This window comes from Triturus cristatus, chromosome 5_1 (assembly GCF_964204655.1).
Source record: "Triturus cristatus chromosome 5_1, aTriCri1.1, whole genome shotgun sequence".
In the NCBI taxonomy this organism is placed as follows: Eukaryota; Metazoa; Chordata; class Amphibia; order Caudata; family Salamandridae; genus Triturus; species Triturus cristatus.
The window spans coordinates 505,663,494-505,675,841 of record NC_140587.1 but is presented as its reverse complement, the minus strand read 5'-3'; the positions used below and the strand labels follow the sequence as shown (position 1 = coordinate 505,675,841).

Sequence of the window (12,348 nt, the reverse complement as noted above, 5' to 3'; positions counted from 1 at the left end):
TCGAAATTCCAATTCAGGATTCTAACACTTTTGTCCCAATGAGTACCCATTTGACTCTGCGTAACTTTTTGGCTTCCTCTGCATACATGTCCGACTGATTTGCTGATTCAACACTTACAACATTCAAAAACACCTGTTTAACCACCCAACATCCCACCCTCCCTGCCTCCCTGCCAGTGAATCAGGAACTACCCACACCCCAACTAGGCAGAGTGCCTGTCACCCCCCCTGCTATGTGAGAGGAACCTGGTTAGCAGCTGTACCCCATCTGCCACAGATTAAGGATGAGCCCACAGTATACCGGATATTGAGGAGACATCCCAACCCTGCCCCATGACTTCACTACATCATAGCAAATATGAAGGTATTTCCCTCTATTGTCTCGGTCGCTTTCTTGATTGTGGGGAGCAGTTTTGCCGTGTGGGGTGGGGGTCAAGGACCACCCCCTCAGTCCAACGCGGCTCAGGCAGAAGCGTCGCAGGCCCTCGCTTTCGCACCAGTCCGGGTAGGCCGCAGTCGACTCACCTCCCGTAGGGCTCACTACTCGAGACTCCGGGGCTCTGAGCACTGTGTTCCGGAGCCCAGTCTGCTCTTTTCCAGACGGTGGCTATACTGAAGGGCAAGCTATACCAATGCAGATTCTTGGCGTAGCCGGAGAGACCGTAAGAAGCGTCTTATCTAGCCGCCATCTTGGCCAGGTCCAACGTTCAGAAATTTTTAAAGCAAATCCTCAATTCTGGATGGACATCATGAGCAGTGTTTTTGACAGTGTTTTGTAAACCAGTCTGGTCTCTCCATCCTGGCAGGGCACATATATTGTCCCAATACATTAAAATGGGAGCAGGCAAGATCCAGCGAACTATCAATTGATAGCCCTGCTCGATGTGTACACACATTTTTTGCCTTGTTAGTCCTACAAGATCTCCAAGACAGAGCCTCTCAAGCATATATAATTCCATGGTTCCAGACTGGGCTCCGTAAAAACACTACGCCCACAGATAACTCTTAGCACTGGCTCTCCTAATCCACTCAACATCATCCACCAAGCATGCATTACATGCCTGCTTTATAGACTATAAAAAAGCTTTTGATAGCACTGATAGGTCAAGGCTGTGGCAGAAACTAAGCAACTGGGGACTCCCGACACAATACTCAACACCATCACCCCTTTTTATTGAACTGGGTGCAAGTTAAACTTACCGAGGCAGACACCCTGTCCAGCCAGAAACAGCAACCGCTCCAGAAAATTCAAAATTGTGCTCCCCGAAACTTAATAACATACCGTTATCTGTCATGTAGTATGCCAATGATATCGTTCTATTCGACTTTTCGGCCAATAGACTGCAATCCTCACTTAAATACTTAGCCGTTTACTGCAGTAACAACTGGTTAGAAATAAATCCAGGAAGACCCAAAATAGTTACTTTTAGAAGGCTACGAAAGCATCACTCTTGGTCGTGGAAATTTGGAGACCACATCATCGATAAAACAACTGCATAAAATACCCTGGTATTAAGATTCAGGCCTCAGGCATCTCTAGCCTTCACAAGGGAGCCCTGCAAAAATAAGTCGTAGGGATTGCCACCGGTCAATGTAAAGCTACACCAACCCTCACGGGTCCCTGCCTGCCTGAATTGCAAATTATAAAAGCTAAGTTTTTTGCTCTTGCTTGTATATGGCCTGGAAGTGTTCCCTGACAAATGTGGGCAGCGGCTACATCAGCAGCAATCAAAGCTATTTCGTCAAATATTTGAGCTGCCTAATTCCTCTAGAGAACCTCAGATTCAAATTTGGCCTCACAGACCAAATATTGGGACAGAGTGCCAACCTACTGAAATTGTGGTTTAAAGTAAAACAAGCAGATGGTGGTACTTTCAAATTCCATTTTGTATGGTATTCCATTTAGGTCAAGAGTTATTCAAACTGTCTTCATCACTTTGGCAAGATGCAATTCCGACTACTCTGACTGACCTACAAATGACCCTTTTTGGGCTTTGAACATCTCATGTGTCTCATTCAAAAGCCTTTTACGGAAGACCCTAAAAAACCAGTCAGTACAAAACAACATCCTTTCACTGAAATCCAAGTCTCAAAACCGGTTTGTAGTAGCGACCTATGGTGAGGTGAATTTGCAACCTTATCTGTGACTCTCTTTGTCAAAGTCCTATAAATTAAGGTTTTTAAGGCTGAGAATGTGTCTGTTCGATGTGGGCGAAATAGCCCAAAGATGGAAATTCACACAGGCAGGAGATCACTGTTGCTTCTACCCTTAACAGAAGGAATCACTGCCCAAGTATTGTGCTCCGGATTTGAATGGGAAAGGTAATTTTGGCTTAAGCCATTATTTTTGGAACTGAACACTCACTTATTTTAGGATGCAACAGAGCATTGTTTTCAGGACAGGGACTGCCGACAGACAATGCATTTTGTGAAGTTGTTGGACACAGTGGCCGCGAGAAGTTCCTTATTAGCAAACTGTGTGATCCCTGAAAAGCAGCACACCTGTGACTTCTAATAAAGTATACTCAGCCCTGCACCCTTGGTTAACATTTTAGAACTTTACTCTAAGTTTTAAACATTTGACATATACTTGGCTTACATTAATTGTCTGTACCAGAAGCATGAACTCAACGTGTTTTAAAGATTTTAATGGTTTTATTAACTATCAAATAAAGATATTTTATTATCACTAACTGTCCTTGTGTGTTCAATTGTTTTTGCTTTGGGTCATGTTAAAGATGTTGGATTCACAGCGTTATTGTTTGCAAAGTAAAGGCATAGGCTTTCTTTAAGATGCAATGAAAATATGGTCTCTTAGTCAAAAGTATTGAGACAGAAGTAATTCGCTGTGAATGCCTTTTTATCTCACCAATTAAAATAGACTTTTAGGCCCCGATTCTGATGTCCGACGGACCGGAGTCTGTCCAACATTGGTTTGGAACTAGAACCAAACGACCTCCTGTCGTCAGTTCCAGCCCAGGAATGAGGATGCGACCGAATCCTGTTCGGTCACATTCCTATTCTTTACAATGAGAGCATGCATTTCGAACGGAATGTATGCACTTATGGTAAAGAGCCGAGGTGCAGTTCATTCCTGCACCCCGTGGCGGGCCCCGCAAGATGCCTGCCACCGGGTGCAAGGATCAACAGGGTGACACCATAGTAGCCTCCTAGGCTGCCATTCGGCGGCCTTTCACCCATGGGCGCCCTGCTAGGGGTCCCCAGAGACAGATTTCCAATGCCTTTCAGTGTCGGAAAGAGACCCAGCCGAGGGATTACTGAAGACCTTCCAAATGGCGGACGGGCTCTCTGAGCAAGTCGTAAGCCATTTGGAACTCCTATTTCCGACCGACTCAATTAAAATGTCGGTCGGAAATTATTCCAAACAGGAGGTTACGATGTGGTAAGAATGGCTGCGACCGATGGTCAGAACCATTTCTTACCGTATCGTAATCAGACCCTTAGTCTACTTCACCATCATAATACTCTTCTTTGTGGGTAGAGCTTAATTCAGTGAATGCAGTTTGTTCAGCAACACAGTCCTATTCCCAGCTTTCATACTGCTGTTGCCCAAGATATTTGTGTTCATTATGAGATTTCTCTTCCGAGTCAGCTAAGAGTAATGCACATAAAGTCACCTAACAGTTACCAACCTCATCTCCCCAAAAATCCAGGACTATTGGCTTTGTCAATGCTCGTTTCTAGTACACACCTGTTTGGGAAGATATTCAATTCTAGGTACATTTATGAAAAATACAAGGATAACTGCTAACCTGTGGCACAGAGTTGTTCCCAGTAGCATGCATTTTGAGCTTCATCAGTGCGACCTTTGCTGCTGTTTCACTGCTTTTGGCTCCTTTACGTCCTTTCTTTGCCACAGCTCCCTTTTTAGAATCTAGGAGCAAAAAAAAAAAATGAACTTCAACTAACTTCTTCCTGATCATGTCAAGAGACCTGAAAACAAACCAACACTATGCACGGCATGCAAGTTTACAGAGAGGTTGAGATCAATAAGCAAAGGTTATGCATGTGTCGCAAATATTTTTCCATATAAAAGTGTATAATAATCCTCTCCGCAGGCAAGGCCTGGGTACTGTTTTACCTTCATATTTGTGTTCTACATGCACAAACCAAATTTCTGAAAAATGGGTAGCATCACAAGCCGTTTTTAGGTCGAGCCTAGCGCAGTGCGCAAGCGCTGCTCTAGGAAAACGACCTCTTGGAATCATTCAGGACTTTTCACACGCTTGAGCGTGTGTTTTATTCCCCCAGCATTTTTCCTATTGGGCTTTGCGTGTGAATACAGCACGCAATTGGGCAACGGCAGGTGCATGTCGTGCCTTTTCCAGGAAATGAATCCGCCCACAGCCTACAGCTTGCGGTTACGAGCAGCTTTGCGCAATGTGCCATCTGTTTCGGGTCAGATTTCAAAGGTTGTTTTTCGTTTAGCTTTTCCGCGTCCGCGCTTGTTCATTTAGCTTTCGTGCGGCCGCGCTTGTTAAAGCCTCCTCTCCTATTGTTGTTCTTTTTTCAATGGACGAACCACTTGTATACCGGAACGCTGAGATAACCAACCCACGGCCTCTGAAAATGCCTGCCTGATCTCTTCTCGGTTTGTTTTTGATTGTGTGTAAAATGTGCCTTATTTTTGTTGTCTCGCACACTGCCACTTAATTACACTATCCGAGCATCGCTCGGTTGAATGTCGAGGTTTGTCTGTGACTGCAGGGCACCATGAACTTCAATCGCTGTAGGGGCTGCTCGGCTTTTCATCCTTACCAGATCGGTACCAAGTGCTATTAACTTGCAGCGCTTCGAGGCGGTGTAAGAAGCACGAGACGATGCAGTACATGACCGTCGTGGAGTTATTATTATTAAGCTCATGCTTGTAGCATAGTGATGCGAGGGAAGGCTTTAATAGCATGAGACCCGAAGCCTGTCCACCCATGCATTGTTTTTTCCAGTTTAATCCCGGGCTCTCCTGCTCCCGCCAGTGCCTACAAAAAGCGCTCCAAGACCAGCTTCGGGTCGAGTCCGCGCTATATGGACATGTTGTACTTCATCGTCTCGCTGAGATCGGACGTGACGGTCCTGGTGAGGGGCTGGCCTATGGGTTACTTCTGGTGACAGCTGTTAAGTATACAAAAACCCCGCACCCGGTGCTTGACTGCGGATCGATAAATAGAATTTACAGCCTCAGACCGATGTCTTTACAGTGACCTGCGGCTGCTGTTCGAAAAACACGTGAGATCGCATCTAATTGAATAAAGAATCCTTCATTGGCCGTGTGTCATGGCAGGCAGCTTAACCAACAGCGCATTACCTCTTACAACTTACATCTTGCTGTGACCGTCCTCCAAATGCACGAGTTTCTTATCTGCTGTCACACCCTCTGTGTGCATCATCAGTATATTCCTTCTCCTTTCCGCCTTTCCATTCTAACTCTCTTGTTCTTTTTAATGAGGGTTTTGTAGGTATTAGAGCTGCAGTCAGATAATACCAGTATTGATCAAAAACTCAATTTACAAAATGAGGCGTTTAAGAGTGTGCCATAACTGTTAGCATGGTTTAGGACTTGCTGCCGCTTTTCATTTGTATTTTTCGTCGCCATCAGCGGCCTCCTCGAGTAAGCCACTGATGACAGCTTGTGAGCGGCGCAGTTTTTACCCCGTCATTGCATCGAAGCAGTTATCATTTGCTTAGCATCATACATTCTTCATCGTACCATGCCAATTTTTAGGGGACAGGGCTTTTTTGTTTTTTGCTACAATGATCACTGGCTGGTAACAGAGATGACTTTACATGGACCAGCCCCCAGGGAGCTCCCAGTTCTAAAAAATCAAGCAAAAGCTTATTGCTCCAACTGGGTATGTCTGTGCCTTCCATGCAGTGTGGGGTTGACAGAACACAGAAGCGAATCTGCACATAGCAAACACCTGGTCCGATTCCTTCTAGCAGTTAATCAACGTATCAATCAATTTCTGACAAAACAATCATTATTACTAATGTGCTTGCATATTTATTTATTTGATGGCTTTTTTTGACAGCATATGAATTGTCTTCCGCCATTGATTTACCCCAAACTTTAATATCTTAAATGGCTAATTTAATAGATAATGTGCTGCCTGGCTAAAAAACTTATAAGGTCCCAAAGGTGAGACCCATTGGCTATGCCAATGCTTGTTTAGTTTGTGGAGGCTATCCTCACTGAAAAACCTCTGTTCCAGACAAGCAAACTTAGTTCTCCAGTCAAGGATTGCCCCCAAAGTTCTGAGCTTAGAAAAGACAACCAAGTAGTCAAACATCCACCACTTTGAGGCGTTTATCAAGACCTATTTATCAGTGGGTCCGTTTAAGCATCAGAATCGAAGCAATAGAGGTTGCAGTGTGAATGGACCAATTGGTATCCTTGCACATTTCTCTTGGAGGTATACTCCATCTAAGAGTTGCTGGGACTTCAAAATACCTGGAGGAGGTGAAGTGTTCATTTAAAAGATAACCTTAAACACAGAAGTAGTCACCTGGAGATTTCTTGCTAGGACATAACATACCTTTCGCCACTTGAACACATTTTCCCATAGAGACAGAATGGGCAAAACCCTTTGATGCATCTGGCCCTAAGACCCTAATCTGTAGGTGGGGGTGATTGAAAATCCTTAGATTTCTTGACGAAGTGCTACACCCAGAGGAGTATCCACTGCTGGAATTTCGTCCACCATTGGGCAGTAAGAGTGAGGAAATATGGTTAATAATATATTCCTCAGTAAACCAGAGTTCTATTGAAAGCAGCTCAATCATTCACCGAAGTGGGTACAAAAGGAGGGACAACTGTGGTGACCATGAATAAATCTATAAATCTTCAAAGGACTTATGCTATATGAATTCCCCCACTGGATTTTCGGAGTAATTGCACCAGTTATGGAGGCAACATAGAACCAAAATTGCTGCATGCTTCTCTTGGTTAAGATCTTGTGTTGCCAAGCTTCGGCTATTTGCAAGTCTCTAATTTGCCTATTATTATCACTGGAAGAAAAAATAAACACATTCTTATGCCCAGTTGAACTACATTTAACATGAGAAGTATGGGTAATATCAAATACTAATGAATGTAGATGAGTAAATTCCTCAATATCAAAGTCCTGTCAGCGCAGTGTGCTTTTTGAACCCTTACCGTGGTCCGACAGCGTGGTCCAGAGTCTGCTGTCTTTGGCGCTCCCTCCCTCCCGCTGCCGCGCTTCTCATCGCGTGGCCGCTGTGCGGAGTAGGAGGGGGACAGGACTACAGTTCTCAGCCTCCCCGGCCCCAACATCCCGGAAGCTGCGCCAGGAGGCGCTTTAAAAATTGCAATCTCTCCCGGTGGAGCGGGCGTCCTGTCAGCGCAGTGTGCTTTTTGAACCTTTACCGTGGTCCGACAGCGTGGTCCAGAGTTTGCTGTCTTTGGCGCTCCCTCCCTCCCGCTGCCGCGCTTCTCATCGCGTGGCCGCTGTGCGGAGTAGGAGGGGGACGGGACTACGGTTCCCAGCCTCCCCGGCCCCAACATCCCGGAAGCTGCGCCGGGAGGCGCTTTGGGAATTGGGATCTCTCCCGGTGGAGCGGGCGTCCTGTCAGCGCAGTGTGCTTTTTGAACCCTTACCGTGGTCCGAAAGCGTGGTCCAGAGTTTGCGGTCTTTGGCGCTCCCTCCCTCCCGCTGCCGCTCTTCTCATCGCGTGGCCGCTGTGCGGAGTAGGAGGGGGACAGGACTACAGTTCCCAGCCTCCCCGGCCCCAACATCCCGGAAGCTGCGCCAGGAGGCGCTTTAAAAATTGAAATCACTCCCCGCGTCGCGGTCTCGCGCGCGGTCTCAGCCGGGCTAAGCCCGGGCAAAGGGCGGGCCCTCTGTGGCCCTCAGAGGCCAGAAGGAGGCCGGGCTGGGCCTACTCTCTTGACTCTGGACTCTTGGCGGTACTGCAGTTATTGCGAGATAGACACTATTTGATGCTGCATTGGTTCAAGTAGGTTTTGTGTGTTTTGCTTAGTTACTGTTAGACACGTACCTTAGGGGGACCGTGAATTAACAGCTATATCATCATGACTAGTAAATCGAATAAGGGTACTCTTGATGGTTACGTATGGAAAGTTAATTCTGGAGCTGATAAAGAAGCGACTTTAGCCGAAATAAGGGCGAGACGACGTAGCTCTATAGAGCATATAAAAAGCTTGTCTCACACTGCCAACGTGTCCCACGAAGTTATTCTATCTGATAATAGTGCCCTTTCTTGTCATGACTCTATACCAAGTTTGGACACTACAAATATGTCATCACCCCCTGGTAATCCAACCATGTACGAACCGTGTAAAGACCTGTTTTCCACTATCATATCTCGTCCCACTGAGGCAACCTGCCACCCAGCTGCATTGAATAACTTACAACTAGTGGCACCCCCGTCTCAAACTACTGTTTCTCCAGGGGTACCTAATCTAGTAGGCCCATTACCTAAGAAAAGGAGAAAGTTGGATTTAGTAGTTCGCAAGAATAAAGGGAATTATATAGCCTGTAATAAACCCAATCTGGCTCACACTGGTACTGGCCCCGTTCATGATTCTACTGACATGCCCTCTCCTGGTACCTCGTTATCTTGCTCTATAAATGACATTACATTAGCGGAATTAATGGGCAATATAGAGAAACTGTTTAAAACTCATTTGCTACCCATTGTCGACAGCCTACAAACTATTGAAATTAGGCTGGCGAAAGTCGAATCTTTATTGGGTAACAAAAGAGTTACATCTCCGAGTCCTGCGACGTTACCAGGACAGTCTTCTACTGTGTCTGTCCCTCAGGTATCATCTCCTATCTTACCCTCACTCCAGACAGTACGACAGGGTGAGAGTAGTGTGATTAACCCGACAAATAATTGCGCAGCGAGAACCACTACTTCTATGTCAACCCAGTTAAAAAAGGACATTTTATGTCAGGAAGGGACTATTCCACCAACTGGGGTTGTTAATTCTGACAGAAAGAGTCGATGCCCGGCTCTAATGGCAAAGATGCACGAATCTCTTTCTGTCAACATTCCACCAGAAGCTGTCCCTCTTGCAGTGGTGCTTGCTGGTGTCCCTATTTTGAAAGGCGAGGTTATGGAGGGATACTCTCAATTAAAAAATAAGGTTATTCACTGGTTAGGACAAAATCGTCCCCTTCCATCCTACATCAATGGAGAAATTTTACATGTCAGGCGTTTACCATGGTTAGGCAACACACCGAAAAACATCAGTGGAGATATCATTTTGGTTAATTTTAGGGATTCCAGGGCTGTTAATTTACATTTTAAACTGGCATACTGACTCTGGGAGGTCCGCAATTAGTACTTGGGAACTAACTTATTTTTTTCCTAGACCTAGGTCAGTTTCCACCTTTAATTCTGGGGCCTCAATAAGGGCTCAACCAAATGTATCGATCCCGATGAGAAATCGATTTGAGGTGCTAGCTGACCTCGAAGAGGTAGATTGACTTGATAATAACCAGGTCATGTCAGTAAGAGCTGCTGAGCCTGCTGAGCCACCGTTTGATCCTTTCCCTCTTAGCAATATGACACCAAACCACGAAAAGGAGGTAATTATAGATATTTGTTCTAAACAAACCTATGATCCTCTACCACCTGATACCTGCCCCAATAATGCACAGGGAACCAGGGGGAGTTTATTGTCTTGGAATATTGCTGGCCTGAATTCCAAATTGGAATCAGAAGATTGGATTGGTTTTGTTAATAATCATGACCTTTGTATTTTTCAGGAGACATGGTCATGTGAACCTTGTTTTGTTTAGGGATTTTTGAACTACTCTGTGCCGGCTTCCAAGGGTCTTAGGGGCAGACCCATGGGAGGGCTAACAATATGGGTTCGCCAGTGTCTTAAGCTGGTTATTAAAGTTATTGACACTAAGAACCAAGATATCCAACTGATCAGACTGGCAACAGATAAATCAGGCATACTGGACATTTTCAATGTTTATGTCCGGAGTAATAAGGGGAGAAGGTCTGATACCTTAGGTGCTTTAAGCAGTTTAATAGATACTAACTCTTCAAATAACAATATTATTATTGCGGGTGACCGTAATAGAACATTCGAACCCCTATTGAATAACGATGACTTATTTGATGATGAAGAGGATCGACAATGGGGTGTTCCTAAATTAGAACTTTCACCAGTTCTGCGATGGACGGTAGATATTATAGCCCTAAACACTTTATGTTATGAAAAGGGCCTCAGAGCTCTAAATGGCAGGACTATTGGCGACAGAAATGGGTCAAGCACATTTGACAATGGCCGGCATAACTCCAGAATTGACTATGTGATCTGTAGTCTAAAATTATGGCCCTCGATCTGTGATATGGAGGTTGTGAAGAGGATAGAGAGCGATCAAAATCCTTTGTGTGTCACTCATAAATGGTGGCTTTATACCACCTTATCGTCTTGCCTCTTTGTGACTGCCCCTCCCCGGGCCGTCCCCACAAATGACATGCGGAGATTAAGGTGGGAAAAGGTAGCTATTAACCACCAGGCCATTGCAGAGATTAATTCTCGGGTGGACACTGCAATATCGGATATAAAACTCGTTAATTCACTTGGGACTGGCTTAGGTGAGGTTGAAGGTTTACACAACTCTCTCTTTTGTAAAATTAAGGAGTATTTCTTCAAACCTGTAAAAAAAAAAAGTTATTAGAGTTCCTAAGCCAACCAACTGGTATAACGAACAATGCAGAAAATCACGATTAACCCTGGGCGAAGCTATCAAGGGGGGCAATCTATTCTAATTCAAGCCGCTAGAAAGAATTATAAAACAAGTATATCAAAGGCTAAAAAAGATTGGGATGAACATCACTGGTCTGAGCTAAAGGCAGCCAGTGACAGTAGGGACTCCCGGTTATTTTGGCATATTGTTAGATGGGGTAAAACGGGTTTTCCAGGGTCCCCAAATAACAATGTGCCTGAAGAGGAATGGATAAAAAATTTTAAAAACCAGTATGCTGCCCCAAATAATAATAATGATAGCATGGCCGAGGAGCTCAGGTTAGACCTTCCCAAAGTGAATCTTTTCGATATAGATGAAATCATGTCGGCCCTGAACACGGTTGCCCGTGGCCGTGCGCCTGGTCTCGACGGTGTCCCAGCAGACTTATTTGTAAATGATAAGGACCGTTGGTGCCAGTATATTCTTCTCCTTATTAACGCTATTGCCCTGGGTGCTACGGTCCCAAAATCTTGGCAGGGTGCAGTCATTATTCCTATTTTCAAGAAAGGCGATCGATCCCTGCCAGGCAATTATAGGCCAATAAGCCTTATTGATACCATTCAGAAGGTCGTGGGACGTGTGATCGTCAATAGGCTCCTGGAATGGGTGGATGAGACCAATGCTCTCTCACAATTCCAGGCTGGCTTCCGACGGTCCACAAGTACGGTGGACCAGGCATTCCGCTTCACTTTAATACAATGGAAGACGGTGACGCTGGGCAAAGGTAGCTTGTATGCTGCCTTTGTCGATCTACGGGCCGCATTTGACCTCGTTCCCCGTTCCAAGCTCTGGCTGGTTTTAAATAAGCAGGGGCTTCCTAGCGACTTATTGTCTTTGATTATGAGATTGCACAAATCTAACTATGCCAGAATCCAGTGGGGAGGACTCGGTTCGGTAACCACGGACTTTCCTGTTGAAAGGGGAGTGCGGCAGGGTTGCTCGATGGCTCCTGTTCTTTTCACCCTATATATTAATGATGTTGTAGCCCGCATGACCTCTGCTCAAGTGGACGCCCCTTTTTTAGCTGGGATTAAAATTCCCATTTTAATATTTGCTGATGACACGCTCATCCTATCTAAAACTCCGAGTGGACTCCAGCGTGCCTTATCCATCTTTGACCAATTCTGTAGGGAATATGGATTAGAAATTAACACTGCCAAAACAAAGTTAATGACATTCAATCCTCACTGTAGCTTTAAATCAAAAATTATTTTGAATGATCGCCCGCTGGAAGTAGTGAACACCTTCACGTACTTGGGAATGCATATCTCTACCGAGCAAAATTGGCGGCATCACACTGATATAGCTACACTTAGGCACAGACAATTGGCAGGTGCTATTTCCTCAGAGCATAGAAAATCATTGACCAAACCTATAAAACCGGTCTTACAGGTGTACGAAGCTAAAGCTATAGGCTCCGCCTTATATGGTGCAGAGCTCTGGGGCTTTGAGAAGGTTGCTGCTCTTCAAATTTCAGAAAATAAATTTTTAAGGGCAATAACAGGCCTACCTAAAAGTACCCCATTGTTGCCTCTTAAATATGACCTAGGCAGAAAAGCAATCTCAGACTTGGTAC

At 45.1% G+C, this 12,348-nt stretch overlaps 1 protein-coding gene across 1 annotated transcript in view; it reads right to left on the bottom strand.

Moving 5' to 3' along the window:
• ZFAND1 (zinc finger AN1-type containing 1) overlaps positions 1-12,348 on the bottom strand; it is a 217,400-nt gene that overhangs the window by 44,679 nt on the left and 160,373 nt on the right. Inside the window, exon 6 of the mRNA XM_085605359.1 lies at positions 3,774-3,895. Within this exon, the coding sequence (XP_085461485.1) occupies positions 3,774-3,895 (122 nt within the window). The remainder of the gene's footprint in view (positions 1-3,773; positions 3,896-12,348) is intronic.